The sequence below is a fragment of the Caenorhabditis remanei genome, chromosome V (genome assembly GCF_010183535.1).
Source record: "Caenorhabditis remanei strain PX506 chromosome V, whole genome shotgun sequence".
Taxonomy (NCBI): Eukaryota; Metazoa; Nematoda; class Chromadorea; order Rhabditida; family Rhabditidae; genus Caenorhabditis; species Caenorhabditis remanei.
The window spans coordinates 10,583,229-10,599,714 of record NC_071332.1 but is presented as its reverse complement, the minus strand read 5'-3'; the positions used below and the strand labels follow the sequence as shown (position 1 = coordinate 10,599,714).

The following is a 16,486-nucleotide window of genomic DNA, read 5'->3' as shown; positions in this document are numbered from 1 at the left end:
TTTGTATTGTTTATAGAATTGCCGTTCTTTTTTAGAAATTCAATACAGAAAACCGCTGAAAATCAGAATTTCTAAAATCTGGATAGGTCTCGTGAATCTCAGATCGAGCGAGATTTCTCATTTTTTGAATTTTCCGTTACACTCTCTTCTTCCTTAAGATTTTCCACCCTCTTCTGTCAAAAAATCTACCAGAAATCTGACTCCACCACCCATCTAAACATTAAGCCCCGCCCATCACAAGTCCCTTTCTTCTTCCCAAAAAATGAATGAGCTGATCGTCGAACTCTCATTCAGTTCTTCTTATCCTTCGTTTTCTTTCTTTGCTACTCCTTGAGATCTTTCATTTATTCATTTCCATTCTTCTCCCTTTTTTGTCCTTCTTTTCCTCCAATCGTCACAAAAGCGCCCAAGTGACAGGCGCCGAATAAGGAGGAGCTCTACCAAAAGATCACACGAAAACATTTTCCTTCCCATCTTCTTCTTCCATTTTCTTCTTCCACATCTTCTCAATTCAGTGCAGTCATCCATGTGAATGAACACCACCAATACACACTTATGTCCCCGAGTCCAGTCATTTCCTTGACTTTTCTCTCTCCTAGTTTTTCTAGTTTTTCCGTTTTTACCCTCCCTCTTTTTGTGCTTTGAATTCGTTCATATTCGAATTCTCGCAGAACTATGCTCACCGATCGTCTCATCACCCGAATCGGATCTCTTCGAGGCCTTTCTCCACTTCGGATGGGCAGCTTCGGTTCAGTCTCGTCGGCACCGCCTGGATCAGCGAAAATTCCAGCGTTTCAGGTTAGGAAGATTGTTGTTGTGTGGAAATGTTGTGATGTGAGGGAATGTTGGGGACGAATCAGAAACTACGAAAACGTTGAATTCATATCAGAATACCAAGGATTCTCCTTTTGAAACTTGAGAAACTTATGCACTTTATAAACTACGAATCAGGAAATTCTAGCGCAGTTTATTGGGCGTTGCTAAGACTAGACTACATCATCTTAACTTTCAAATTTCTGAAGAAGAAGTCTTCAGAAAACTAAATTTTCAAAGAGGTTGGTGGAATTATAAAGCTGTTCGCTTTGACGAGTTCACTGGTGACCTCCTCAAAAATACTACAGTAACCTTCTGATCTAAATGTACATAGTCAAATGAAACTTCAATTACAGTAACCCTGAAAGGCGTTTCTCAGTTGAACCATTCAACTAGACATTTAGTGAACTCTGAATACATCCCATTCATCTGCATTGATAAATGTTTCAAAGTTAATTTTTGATTTCAATAAGAACTACATTTTTTGATATTCTTTCTTGGTGAATTTGAACAATTGAAGTATTATTAATTCAGAATTTGTCCAAAAAGAACTACATATCAGTCAGAAGTGAAGAGTACTTTCTGAAGCTAGATTGCTTCTATTTGTGTATCCAGCAGTACACCTTGACTACCGTATCTCACCTGACCCAAATTCAAATTTTGTACCAAACTACAACACCCATTATCATCAAAAACAACAGTAGGACTAGTCTTTTTCTGGAAATCAGGAAAAACAACATCTCGGAATCAACAGAAAACCCATTTCCGACATGTCTAATTCCTCGATTTAAAAAACAAAAATAAAGAAAAAACGAAACTTTTTTTTTCAATTGACAACTTCAATTCGAAGAATCCCAAGAGATCTCCATTCCTTTGATCCAATTTTTTCTTTCAAATTTTCTCCTAGAAATTCAAATTTTCTAGTCGAAAAAGTTCAAACACCCTTGCAATAACTCATAAATAATCTCTCATTCACTATCATCCATCCCACTCATTTTCAGTCATTTTCCTCTTCTTTTTGCCCGCCTTCCATCCATTTTGGTTCAGTAAAAATTGGTGTCAAGGGACAATGTGTCAAGTCCAAAAATATGTATGTATCAAGCGTTTTTTGTGTTGGGATGGGACGAAAATTGATTTATCTCGATTGATGTGCAAAATAAAATAAAAAAGAAAGAAAAAGGAAGAGAGTAGAAAAAAAAAGTCGTCGTCGGTCAGATGGATATCTATGTGGCATTTTTGCTCTTCTAAAAGAATCCCCGACGGAGGAAGCAACAGAGTGTAGAAGAATAGAGAGAGTTTCTCTTTTTCATCTGGACTCAACGTCTTCAATATCTTCTGAAAAACCCATGAGGGGTCAAGGATCTTTTCTTAAAATTAATCCCTTCACACATACCGAAATGCTCTGCAAACAAGAAAACAACCTTGCTCTTCTTCTTCTTTCTTTTCCTATTGTTCGTCAGCTTCTTTTCTTCTTCTCCGAAAAAATTCGAGCAGGAGAAGTCGTCTCAAGACCCCAAAAGAAGAGCTCTGTGGGGGTCTCACAAGAAGTTTTTTGCTCTTTTCTCTTTCGTTTTGCGCCTTTTTTGGCACCCCCATATTGAAAAAGTAAACAGAAGAAGCGTGGGAGAATGCTTAAAAACTAGTAATTTTCATGCCGAAAATCATTTTGATTGGGTTTGGTTAGCAACAGTACTCTTGTTGGCCTAGAAAAATGAGATACAGTAATCCGATCATTTTGCGAGTCTTCAAAATTCAAAAAAAACCAAGAGGTTAGTTAAGTTTTGTTCTTCCTTGAAAAACCATCCTTTTACAAATGCTTATGATACAGAGGAGACAGCAAACATTTTGAAAATAAACTGTTGATCAGGAAGTTCTTTCAAAAAAAAATCACTGTCCCACACCGCTTTTGTATGTTACTAGAGGGCCCAATAGATTTTAAACGGAAACGAGAACTCTAAAGTCAATTTCTCTGTATGATGGCCTAAAAAACAACAAACTTCCGACTTTAATCTTCGTACTTTCCTCTTTCTTCTTCTTCTGTTTCCGTTTTTCTGTTTTTTGCCTTTACTGGTGGCCCACTTAGAATAGACAAATCAAAGTACATTCAGGGTTCATAAATCTCTGCCAACGTTTCCCGTTTTAGTTCGTTTTTTTTCGGTGGGTTTCTATGAGTTTCCAAACAACTCGTTCTCTATTCCTTCTTTTCTACTCCTCAACTTTTTCCTTTCTTATTTGGAATAGGCCAGACGGGATACACTTTGTCTCTTGTTTTGGGTTACATATACATATAGATGTATTTGTCCGCTTTCTATCTGTCTCTTTTTCTTCTTCCCTTTCTCTTCTACGGATAATCTTGATTGGCTGTGTCAGCTTTGGCTGGGATTCGGTCGGTTTCCCCTGTTTTGAGTTTTTGAATTTCACAAAATAACTGAATGTTTGAAAAATCATCGCTGATGTCGATAAATGTTTTATTGTAAGTATAGTTCTTGAAAAAGATTCCTGAAAAGGCGCCAATTTTCTCATGATTCTTACGTTGTGATAGAATATACGTCGAAAAAAAGGTCAATGATAATGCTAATAATAGTGATCCGAACCTACAGCTCTTATCGAGTTAGATTTGAACTAGCTTTTGAAGTTATATGATGTTTCAGCTGCAAGTTTAGAAAATACTGTTCTATAGATGTTCCTTAACTGCAGACTATTAAGACCAAACAACCAATGATGTTTTATACAGTGACCCGTTTTTCATCGAATCGCGAATTCCTTCATTATGTTCATCGTTTCGTCTATTCCATCCTTTTTCTCACTCTTCATATATAGAACTTCCCTGTTTGACTTTAATGAACTCATCTCAAATTTCCATAATCTTCGAACTTTATTGGTGGCCAGAATCTTCTCCTGCTTCTGCAAAACGAGGGGACCTTGTTTCTTTTATGTCAAGCCGCGCGGGGTACCCGATGGCATGAGAGAAATGATAATCCAGTATGTGGTGGCAACACAAAGAGACATTTCGTGCTCTGTGCACTCGTCCAACAGACCGGTTACAGAGAGATAGAGAGATAGACGGAAAAATAGTAAAGTAAAAGAAATAGACGGGGTAAAGATTCGATTTGCGTTGCGTTGAAGGGACCACGGGAGTATGTGAGCAGCCGGCGACAGAGTTTTTAGAGCAGACATGAAAACAATTGTGTTCTATTTTCTAAGCGACACGGTGCTTTTGGTGGTGTTGGTGGTCCGTTTTTCAGCAAAACGTTTTCTTTGCTGCGACACTCTTGAATTTTGAATGAGAAGAAGATGCGGAAAGAAGACGGGAAAAAACTTTTTGCTCTGCCTCGATGCATCGTCCTAATTCACGAGCGGGCACACACGCACATTACTTTTCGACAAAGCAAAATTTATGAAAACACGCGAATATATAACTATTCTAATAATCTTTGGTCCTTTTGGTCAGTTTTGTAATGATCTGTCAACAATAGATTCGAATTCGGTATTTTTTGAAGAGCGGCGATGTATTCATCATCTTTGAAAAAGAGAGAGTGCGAATTTACATAAAAATTTCCTCCCCTCTGTTTTACTGTCGAATCGGTCAATTTTATTTCTTATCAGGACAGGACATCATTTTCAGCGATTCAAACTTTCTCTCCAGCTATGTTTCTATGAAAACTGAGCAAATTATTTAAGCGTCAAGGCAGAACGAAGCGGAATAGTATTGGAAAGACTTCAGAATTTAAATATTCAAGCCAAAACTCTCAAAAAATTTGTCTGCAAACTCGCGTATCGTCTAGCGCTTGCGGAGATTTGGTTACTGTAATGTATTAGGCTTTACGCGCAAAGATTATATTTCCACAAAAACATCGATTTGTAAAAGTGTGATTTGAGGTATATTTTTAAATATGTGGTAAAATTAATAAAACTATTATTTGCCAATACGCTGAATGCTATGACGCTACTTCCAATCACTGATAACGGTCAATTTCCTATAAAGACCTCTCCTCTCTCTTTGTTTTTACATACGGTTCTCTTATAACACTCAGTCGTAAATTCAAAAATAACCGGCCGTTCCCACTCTCGAATAAACAGTTCGGTCACTGAGTAGTTGAAGATTTAATTTCAATCGCGTGCCTTCTTCTCTTGTCCAGTGGCTGTTATTTATTTGTCGTTCCCATTTTTCTGTCTCTCTTCTCGCCACCTATTCCAATTTACTCCGACATTAGACATCTAGTAGATAGCGAAAGTTCTCCTAGAGACAGCAGACAATAAAACGGTCAATACGGCAGTAATTCGTGGGGCTGGTCACACAGTTCAGTCTATTTTGTTTTAACACTTTCAGTAGTTGTTCGAAAAATGTTCGATAGTCATCATCATCATTGTCATGTGAATGTGAGGAAGGTCTTCCTATAAATATAACTATGAGTCCTAAAACCCAAAAACTCATTTCATAGAACGTTTCTATTTTCAATTATTTAGTTCTCATGCCTAGTAAACATTATTCAACTTTTCAACCAAGTATATAATTACAGATGGATTACACAATAACAGAAACGGATACTCTGGAAAGGGTAGCCGCTTCTCATGACTGCACAGTTGGCGAGCTCATGAAGCTGAACAAGATGGCGTCGCGGATGGTTTTCCCTGGTCAGAAGATTCTAGTTCCCTTAGCAAATTCTGACGACGTCTTCGATCCGCCATCATCTGCCTCTTCAGTCAAATCTTCAGGAAATCAAATATCGGGAATTGAAAACGCAGGTTTGAAAGAGTACCCGAAAAATAGGGAATTGCACGAGATAATGAGGCTTTATGAACAGAGAACAAGTGCTCTTGTTTCTTGTTTCCAAGAGCACACTGCCTCATTTTGTTTCCAAGTGCTTGCAGGAAACAAGGAAATGAAAAAAGAGAATAGAAACAATAGAATAGAACAAAGATTATTTCTAAAACCCATTTTTCCAGAAGACGGGATACGAAAAGGTCCGGGCGGTGCAGTGCCGGCACACGTTAGACGGGGATCATTCACAAAAACTCAGTCAGCACCGATTCCACGTGGCAGTAATGAAGAAGCGGATACAGATTGTTTACAAAGGTTTTTGAAGATCAAAGTGAAACAAGTGACGGAATCAGATGGAACAGTTTCGGGGACTCTTTTGGTGACACCGAATTGTTTGATGTTTGATCCAGATGTTTCCCATCCGCTAGTCAAGGAAAATGGACCAGATTTATATGGAATGGTAGCAAAGTAGGACATTAACATTAATGCAACAGAAATTTCAAGCTTTTTTTTCAGCATGGACGAAATACAGTCAGTGTCAGTGTATAAAGAAATTAGTGGGTTGACTGGAGACAAAGAAGAGAAAAAACGGGATATTTTTGATCCAGATCACCTGAGAACACCCGAAGATAGTCCCAAGGTATATCTTACTAGTTGAAGAAAAAAATAGCAAATTAGTTTCTAATTTTTTAGAAACAACTAAAAAATCATCAAGAAGAAGTAGAAATCCCACGGAATGGAAGTAATAGCGAAGTGACATTCGAAGCAGGATCAGTGGATTCCAATCATTCTCCAAAGTTTGGAAGTGATATTGCTTTGCCTGCAATTTCGGAAGAAACTAAAGATTCGCCCTGTGAAGAATCGAAATCAAATGAAACAAGAAATCGATCAGCGACACTTGGAGATGAAGAAGTTCAATTACGAGCCAGATCTCGATCAAGAACGTCATCACAAGCAAGTAGTAATGACGAGCGACCCAGGAGTTTCTCTGAATTGGATACGCCTTCAGAAGGAAAGAATATCGGAAGGTTTTCACCAAATGCTGCGAGGAGGTCGTTCGGAAAATTGGGAAGAACGTTGAGGTATCGTTTTAGAATTTCTAATTATAGAATTCGATGAAAAACTTGGCACAGAATACACAAAAAGAACATGACACAGATTTTCTGTAATCAAGAATTACACAACCAACTGCAAAAAAAGATTCATTTCAATTTAATCAATTATTTCAACCTAAAAATTAAACTTTGAAAAAAATAGTTTTTTTTTTCAAAATTATAACACTAAGAAACTTTCCAAATTTTCATGTAATATTTTTCAGCGCCCGCGCAAAATCCATCCAAGGAACAGTAACATCTGGGGCTGAAAAAGTGGTTGGAACAGCAGTACAAGGGACAAAAACAGTGGCTCACGGAGTGGTGACTCATACAAAAAGTGCAGCAGATACGCTACAGTCTGGAATTGAAAATGGGGCAAAGGTAGAAATTTCGATAAATCTGTTAATCAAAATTATTAAACTACAGTTGTACCATATCAGAATTCTGGAATCACAACTAAAAATTCCATTAATTTCAGGCGGCAGTTGATGTGGCTGGGCGTGTAGTCGACAAAGGACAATCGCTAATGAGTGAAAGCATCAACGGCGTCACTGAGATCTTCACTGTTCCCGACTTTGAGGTTAGTTGGGAGACAAAAGGTGTTACACATCAAAAGGAATATAGTTTTTGTTTTTGTAAACACGGCCTCACCCAACGAGCAATTAGCCGAATACCCGTTCTAGTTGGGGGTCTACTCGATGACAGCCTACTATGTCTATGAGTAATCAAAAGTTCGAGAGGAAGCAGAATCACACAACTGGTCGTTGCGTAGTCGAAAGAGAGTGTCGATGCGAAAAACGATATTAACGAGATTATGTGCGAATCCGCTTTTTGAATACTTTTGCGCTGCGCCTAGTTTATTTCACTATTCGGAAAACGGCAAGAAGTACCTGTAACACCACTATCATTCCGACTATATTTAGTAAATATGAATGTTTTTCTGAGAAAACCGTTTCGAAAACGATCAGATAGCTATAATTTGGTCGCTTTGACCTCATCGTTTGATAACAACTCAGATATAGATGTACGAATAGAAGGTGATATTGAAAATCAACAGTTAAAGGAAGAGGTGAGAGGGAGAAGAGTAAATTAGTTTCATTATTGAATATTTTATTTTATTCTATTTCAGCAACCCGCTAAAAGTCCGATGGCAATGAAACGAGAACAGTCTCTCGCAAAACTTCAAGATTTGAAAAGGCAAACTGCTGAGGCCAGGGAGAATTCTGCGAAAGAGAACCGAACCAGTGTGTGAGTTTTTTTTTCAATTGAAAATCTTTATGAGACAAAATCATTGAAATTCGTGAATCTGACAAGGGAATGACCCTGAGTGTCCCCCGAGTTTCTCAACGATGTTTTCACCAAAGATAGGTCTTACCGAGACTAGAACAACACAATATGTTTTAGGTGCAACAAACTCGATTCCAGCGAATGGCAAACATTTTTCATTTTTCTCAAAATTTTTTGGTCGAGTCACTTTGAGGCATCGTAACTTTGTTCATTTTGAAGGATTTCATAAAATTCAAAGTGTTATAAAAAGGTGAAGATGTGGGCTATAAAAAAGCTAACAGGACCTTTTTACTAAAACTGGAACCTGGGAAGATACAAATCAAAACGTAAAAATTGACAGTACTCATGAAATCAGAAAGTGCCCATTTTCGAGAAAAAGGTCTCGGGGGACCATGTCTATTCGATTCCCCGTGTTGAGTGAGGTACACATACATGTTCAAATATATGGCTCACCTTTCATTTTAGAGACTTATTTTCAATTTTTCAAGTTTTAAAGCCATTTCCACGTATCCCTATACGTTCGAGTTTTCAACTGAAAACGCGAAAACACAGATGATGGCGGAATATTGTTGAAACATGCCAAAACACGGTTTTTGTAAACCAATATCATGTTTTGATAACTCTATGATCGCAAATAAAACAAATCCGGCTATTAATTTTTAACGATTTTCATGTATAGGGATACGTGGAAATGGCTTTAAAACTTGAAAAATTGAAAATAAGTCTCTAAAATGAAAGGTGAGCCATATATTTGAACTTGTATGTGTACCTCACTCAACACGGGGAATCGAATAGACATGGTCCCCCGAGACCTTTTTTTCGAAAATGGGCACTTTCTGATTTCATGAGTACTGTCAATTTTTACGTTTTGATTTGTATCTTCCCAGGTTTCAGTTTTAGTAAAAAGGTCCTGTTAGCTTTTTTATAGCCCACATCTTCACCTTTTTATAACACTTTGAATTTTATGAAATCCTTCAAAATGAACAAAGTTACGATGCCTCAAAGTGACTCGACCAAAAAATTTTGAGAAAAATGAAAAATGTTTGCCATTCGCTGGAATCGAGTTTGTTGCACCTAAAACATATTGTGTTGTTCTAGTCTCGGTAAGACCTATCTTTGGTGAAAACATCGTTGAGAAACTCGGGGGACACTCAGGGTCATTCCCTTGTGAGTGTGTGTATAGATTTGAAAAGAAAAGAAAACTGAATTATGTAGATCCATCTCCTTCTAAAAACCGAAATATCGATTCTGGTTAAAGCACAGACCAATTGAACAACAATAAAAACTAGAAATCAGCTTTACTTCACAACGCTCAAACTGAGTTTCTAAATTCTGAATTGAAGACAATTCGAAGAAAAGTTTCAGATTTGCTTGTGCCACATCAAATGAAGAAATGCATCATGACTTATTCGCCGCTGTTGACGAGATAGTCGAACGGAGTCGAATTCAAAGTAACGATTCGACTGGATCTCAACCAATTCTTCCATTTTATATGGCTGTCCGGTTGACAAGAAACAAAAAGAAGAAGAGTGAGTTTTTGAAGATTAGCAGCTTCTCCAGAAGTTTTCCAAAAAATGACAAGTTTGAGTGAAAAGAAGAAAACGTACGAATGTTTTGAGAAGAAGCTGACGCAAAAAAAAAGATAAAGTAGTTTGTCATTTCAAGAAAAATAGAGTTAGAAATTTGGAAGAAAAAGAAAAAGAAAGAGTATTCTCCATTTCCAACTCCCGGCAACTCATATTTCACAAACTGAAGAAAAACTGGGTCGAGAGTTTTCCTTTTCCCCCAAAGTTCTTACAATGCCTACTCCATCTCCACTCAATTCTACTATTTTTCCTTCTTTCTTCACACCTCAAATCTCATTTCGTAGTTTTCTTTCGTTTTCTCATCCTTTCAAACAAATTAGGACCTCCTGAAGGCACGAGACCTCTTTCTTTTTCCTTCTTTTCCATTTTCCCTCCATGTCAGTTTTATTCGTTTCCCCAAAACTAGGCGACCTTGACTGGTTCATGCTGCTCAAGAGTTGAAGGAATAGAGGGAGAGAGATGGAGAGTTTGAATACGCAGCATTCTAGAGAATTAGGAAAGATCCCTGTTTGCGAAGAGACGCAGAGTGTACTTCATTTATCCAGCCAGCAGTTTCTAGGAGGCTTTCTCTCATTCTTTTCAACTAGCAGGTGGCATATTTGTTTCATTTTCTGTGATTGGAACAGTGACGGAAATTTTTGTTCTATTTCAGAGTCTTCTACAAGTTCGCCATCGTACGACGAGGATATTGCTTTCGGAAATAAGTTGAAAAGAGAGTTTTGGTGAGTTTTAAAAACCTTTTAGTGGACGGAAACTTCGAAAAAGAAACATGAAAGTATTTCGGAACACAGAACAAAGAATAGTAATAGCGAGTTCAACCCATGTTCATATTTAAAAAAAAAGTAGAAATCAATTTTGAGATCAAACTAAAAAAACTAATTTCGAAAAAATACAAAGGCATTTCGAAAAGTTTGTTTCAGATTAGCCATTATCTTTTTGAGATCACAAAAAATGACGTGGTTTAAAAGTTCTCAATTTTCAGGTTCGCAGTACCACGTAGCCAGGCTGACAACATCTATCACTTCTTATTGCAGTGGTCACCGGATAAGTACGGCCTGGTGAGTTCTGCTCTTCTTCAAGCCCAGAGGCTATTTAAAATTCATATAAAACAGAGAAGACGTTTTCTTTTCCGGTCTTCTTTTTAGAGCGAAAACGCACTTCTTCCGAATAATTTTCATAGGTTTTGTGCGCTCTTGAGAATCGAAAATTGTTTCTCCTGTTGAGATTGATAGATAAGATTGATTCTGAATTAAGGATACAACCAACAACACCACGAACGAAGAGCCATCATTGGTTATGGTCAGTGACGGACAGGACAAAGGATTCATAGTACTCGGATCGAACGCTGACGAGTCACTTGGAGGTACGCCCCTTTTATTTCAAAAGTTTCCATTTTGAAATTGCATCAAAAATTGCATCAAAAGTTACATCAAAGCGTTTAAAACCCACCCACGGTGCTCTTACTCCAGAATTAGAATCAGAAATTCTGATTCAGAATATATTCAAGTCACACAGTCATACATAGTGTGTTCTACTTTGTGATTGAATAATAACTGAAATTATGACAAAGAGGAGACAGAATATTGAACAGAGACTACAAATTGAGGGTTATCAGACAAAAAATGAAAGAAAATGACGAGATGGTGATAAGAGGTTGAATCATGAATCATCAAGATGTTGCTCCACAATTCGATTCGTATAAAAGTATTCACAAGTGAATCATAACTCATCACCTTCTGTTTCTGAAGAAAACTCTTTCATCATCGTTTTTAAAAATATCAAGAAGAAGAACAATGACGTCTTCGAAGATCGTATTTTCTCTGAAAAATTGTATTTTGTGTCGATCGGAAGTCAACCTATCCTCCTTCTCTCCTACTGTCAATGTGTCTTTTTTCAATCTTTTCACCTTTTTTATCGTATCTTTTCGTCTTCAATAATATCTATCAGTTCAAAAAGAACCCCGAATCAGCGGCCGAAAAGTGTCTCCGAGTGTCTCGTGATTACGGTTTCTTCTTCTTTTTCTTGTTAATTTTCAAAGAAACATTCGTAATCATTATCACGTCTCTTTCTATCTAACCATCGACCATTGTCCATCTCTTCTTCTTTTAAACATAATCAGTCACTTTTTGTGTTAAGTAATTGAAGACAATACCTTTTTGTTTTACCGTTAATTGCCTGAATGGCTGACCATCAAAATGTTATTATTCGTGTTTCTCGACACTTTTCCTTTCTTGCAAAATTGAGTACTTGCCATCTGACTTTCAGTTAAAATGAGGTAAAATCGTATTTTGTATTTAGTACTGTAGGTATTTAAAAAATTTGGAACTTTATTGAATGATTTCGTGGATAGAATCCTAAGTTCTCGAAAGAGAAAACTTCAGTTTGTATCGTTATTTTAGTCTGAAAAGTTTACGTGAGCAGTGCCACTATTACCTCAAAGTGTGAAGCTGCAGACGTCCTAGCAATATTGACCCTTCAGTGAAGCTTATTGACATTAACAGTGCATAATTAGTTCTCGAACGTTCTCTCATTGTGTCTGCGTCTCTGCACTTCTCGTACTCTTACTGTAGATTCTTAGATTGTTCTAGAAGCTCCGAGAACTTGTATATAAAGGAATCACTATTGGAATACCGTAATCTCAAATCTTCTCTAATCATTTTCTTCTGATACGAGTTCACCGAACAAAAGTTGTTCTCGGTCTTCTGATCTACTTTAGCATACTGTACTTGATCACTTGATCATCATCACTTGATTCTTTTCATGAACTATTTTGAACCCTATTACTTGTTTTTCACGAAAAAAAAACAAAATAATAAAGTGCCATGTTGGCAAACGATCCCCACGCGGGCGGTCCGAATGATGCAAATCGGAAAACAAAGTGTGTTTCGAAACCGTATTCAAAGAATTTTTTTTTGAAATGTTTGAACTTTTCTCCCACTTTTAAATTGGTAACGATCATATGCGATTTTCGATGCGATATCCCATCGCCCACCCCTTTTCACAATCGGTGTGTCGTGCATAATCTCTAATCTTCATCCGCACAGTATTTTTAAAAAATGTTGAGATTTTGGAGCTCTATTTTTGACCGTATGATGATTTGAACTTGGATATGTCCCCGATGTTCAGCTAATCCATTGCGGCGGACGTGTTTTTATAAATATCAATTGAAAAAGGCCACTAGCATAAAAGTGTCACCGTTTCCAACCAATTCGTTTGTCTCTCGTCTCACATGCTGTTTTTCGAGAACTTTAGGGTCAAATAATATCTCTTTTTGTCCTTTCTCTTGTCTTCATTATTTCTATTGTGAGAGAAAGAATATCAAAAGAACAAGTTTCTCCTTAAAAGAGAAAACATTTCTTGCACTTGCATACCAGAAACCACATTGTTCTCCTCTCCATACTGAATTCAATAAAACCAAAATTTGAAAATGTTCAATTGTCTCACAAGATCAAACCATCACGCTTCTGTCTCGATTGTCAGCGTCTTCTTCTTCTTTCTCTTTTTGTTTCATGCTCATGTGTTCTCATTTTCTTCTTCCTGATACCTTTTACGATCACATGAAAGTTTATGAAATTCCCCGTTTCACTGATAACGAATTGACACAATTGTATAGTTTATAAGACGGTCAAAAGACAATTTCGGCGCTTTTAAGGTGTCAAAGTTTGTTTTCGGATACTGATTCATTTCTGTTTTGATATAGTCTCAATCTATGCTCTTCCTGTTTTCACCCACAATATCTGCTTCCTTGTCGGTAACTTCAAAAAATGCTTGCTCCCCCCATTAAAGTCAGTACTAGATTAGCATACTCCAAAGTTCAGTCACTGTCTGTTTGGTGGTGAGTGATAACTTCCTCCTCTGCTTTTTACTATACTGACTTTAGTTTTTTCTGGGCTCCCATCACAATTCGCACTGGCTCCCATTCCCCGTTCACCTGCCTCGTTCACCCCTTGCGGTGCCCCGTTGTCGTCCGTCCGTTCCTCGTTTTCTCTGGCGCTCTCTCATCTCTATGTGCTCTATCCATGCCGCGAGCGTTGCACTATTATGCTGACCTTTGTTTTCTCTCATTCGCATTTGCATAAATATTTCATCTTTTATTGATTACTAGGACGCCGCGAATCATTTCAAATCCCGTTCTCCACATTCTTATCATCAAATGAGGGGTTGAAGTGAAATTTGACACAAATTTTCGTTTTCGAAATCTAAAATCCAAACAAACCTGCCTTTAGACAGACAATGCCCTATTCCGTTATCAAAAATGGTTTCTGACCGCAATGAATAGATATTGCTGCTATTTCAGTTTTAATTGTGCACAGTACCCCAAAACCGCAAAAAGAGAAATAACAAAAACATCCACCTCTTGCAATAATAGATGGAGGAGAGTTTGAACTTTTGCTCGATGTTTGATCCGACAAAAAGTGTTCAACCACTATAATTTCGGAAATTTTGACGGTCGGACGCTGTCGTTGCGTGGACGAATCTCTCCCGTGATAGATCAACTCAATCCACCATCGTTTTGCCAACACGCGTAATAATTGAAGGTAGTCGAGCTAATTGAGTTGAACTAGTTTTCGTCGACCGACCCGCAGTCACTTTTAAGGATCTGATCTCGTTTTGTTTCCGAGGTGAATTTGGTCACCACAGATTATACGGTTCGTCGCGCATTTGGATTTTGCCAGTTCAAATCATGTGAATTTCATCTGGAAATTTGTTTTGTTATGATTTCATAGGTTCTGTAAGCCTAAGTTTCATCTTTTTTCTCTATGTTGAGAACATCTGCCTTTCAGTTCTCCAAGTAAATGTCTCTCTTTTCTTCAATAGGAATGAGTTAAGATGTTTCGGCAATCAAAGTTCGTTTTCATAAATAATATTTTCATGATCACGAACTCATCATAATTCGGTGTCATACTTCTGTTCGTTTGACCCTCTCCCTTCACTTTGCTCCACCCAACCGCATATTTTACTGATAAGTTACTTCACAGAGTGTATCAAAACATGTTGTTATGTAAGTCGTTGACAGATAATGGTAGATCAGTTTTCCTTGTTTCCAACATCTTAGCGAGCATATCGTCCACGTCCAACTTCCGTGCTTTTTGCTTCTCTCCCGCGTCGGCAATTAATCCTTCCGTGTCGTTCCTCTCGTAATTTCCACTTTTCCGCGTTCTCCTTCTCATTGTCAGTGTCTCTGCGTCTAATGATTCCTAATTGCTTCTGTACAGATCTCTAGGTTTCTTGAATCGCTGCGTCTTCTATCCTTTAGCGAAGAAAAGAAAAAGAACATTTTTGATTTGCGCAGGGCCAGTATGAGTACCTAACATCATACCGTTCTTCATGTTGTTGTTGACCACTTTATGCATGTGGCTTCTTTTCTCTTCTACCGTAACCAAGCAATACTGAAAAGAATTGTGAATCATCTGAGTGTTCTCTTTTGTTTCCGAAACATTTAAAAGTGCACAGTTTCACACGAAAGCAGCCATAATTTCTCAGTTTCCGGTACAAGAGTTTTTGATCGTTTTATGATAAATCAGGTGTTCTTTCTCACCTTCATTTTTGTTGTCTTGTTTTCTGAAATCTTCTGCAAAGGTCAAGTGTGGTGGAAGAATAAAAACACTGAAAACTCGATTTCTTTTAACGATTCCACGTGTTTCATCCCATTGTCCACAATTTATTACTCGAGTGTCTGTACCTTTTGAATTCAAAATCGAATTCTTTCCTTTCGTAATAAACAATAAGAATTAGTACCGTCCCTGTTACTTTCTTATTCTTCTTCTTATTCGTGATAAGGCATAACTATAGTAGGATTACCTGCCCACACATATGTGTGATTCTGCTCTGAAACGCCCCTTTTCAAAAAAATGATGTTCAGCGCCAACACACGATACTATAAAAAGCTACTAAAGTGTGAAGTTTTGTATCATTTGAAATATTTTGTACTTTATCACCCACTCACAGTCGCATGAAAAGACTGAACAATTTGAATATTCAATTTTCCAATCATCGCGTGGCATATGATCTAACTGTTCTTTTCATCATATTTTTTGTACTGTACTTTCAACTGCAATCCGTTTAACTCTAATTCTGAATCCATTGCTCGTTGTTGTTTATTTTCATTTCTGTTCTGCTCGATCGTCTTCTTCTAATTTGAAATCTTATCATAAGTTTCCCTTATTTTATAGCATCTCACAATCACAAAACTCGAAATGGGCGCCAACGAGTCTGCCAATCTACACTCAGAAACAGGAACGACCGTTCCCGTTAGACGACGTGCACACACATCCTACACACGAAGTCCGCCTGACTATTTTGGAAGTCCTCATGTCAACAAGAATCACCAAACCACCAACAACAATAATAATAATAATGATGAGAAACAGAAAAATTCCAACATCATCCTCACTGAATTCGATGTGAAACAGATGATGGCACGTAGTCGAGCGGGAACGGTTTGTGTGTCTTCAATGTCACGTCGACAGTCTTCTGAAGAGACTGAGAAGAGCATTCTGGAGACCGTCAGACAAGCGACAGATGAAGAGTCCACTTCTTCCGGAATGTCCAAAAAGGGAAGTATCAGCTCACGAAAATCAACAGGATCACATGATTCTGGTGTCGGAACTCACCCTAATTCACCCATTGCATCCAGTTTTCACTTGCCAACCACTTCCTCTTCATCTCGTGGAGATGAACAAACCTTGCCAGTTGTTCCCAAAATCACAGTATCTCTTGCCGAAGATACGAATGAAACAGAAGAAAAAAAGAAGCAGAGAAATCTCAAAAGAGCCATTATGAAGAAGGTTTTTAAGAAGAAGAGTGCGAAAGTAATTGAGATGAGAACCAGGTCAAAATCATTAGGATCACCAAATGCAATGTATTCAAATGGTAAGTTTTGCATGAAAGGATTATAAAAGAAGCCATTGAGAAATGTTAGGGTGGCATTTCAAATAAAATCT

At 37.6% G+C, this 16,486-nt stretch overlaps 2 protein-coding genes across 2 annotated transcripts; both read left to right on the top strand.

The window, feature by feature from the left end:
* Positions 1-675: 675 nt before the first annotated feature.
* GCK72_018844 (uncharacterized protein) lies at positions 676-11,084 on the top strand (the record flags this gene model as incomplete). The annotated part of the gene is made up of 13 exons (XM_053732768.1): positions 676-798; positions 5,334-5,559; positions 5,761-6,043; positions 6,092-6,215; positions 6,269-6,657; positions 6,894-7,050; positions 7,148-7,249; positions 7,799-7,917; positions 9,322-9,485; positions 10,195-10,264; positions 10,525-10,600; positions 10,797-10,905; positions 11,038-11,084. The coding sequence occupies 13 exons, from the start codon at positions 676-678 to the stop codon at positions 11,082-11,084; spliced, it is 1,989 nt and encodes a 662-aa protein (XP_053581681.1).
* A 4,655-nt stretch (positions 11,085-15,739) lies between these two features.
* On the top strand, positions 15,740-16,441 carry GCK72_018843 (uncharacterized protein; the record flags this gene model as incomplete). Its single annotated transcript, XM_053732767.1, has 1 exon — positions 15,740-16,441. The coding sequence occupies one exon, from the start codon at positions 15,740-15,742 to the stop codon at positions 16,439-16,441; it is 702 nt and encodes a 233-aa protein (XP_053581680.1).
* Positions 16,442-16,486: the final 45 nt, after the last annotated feature.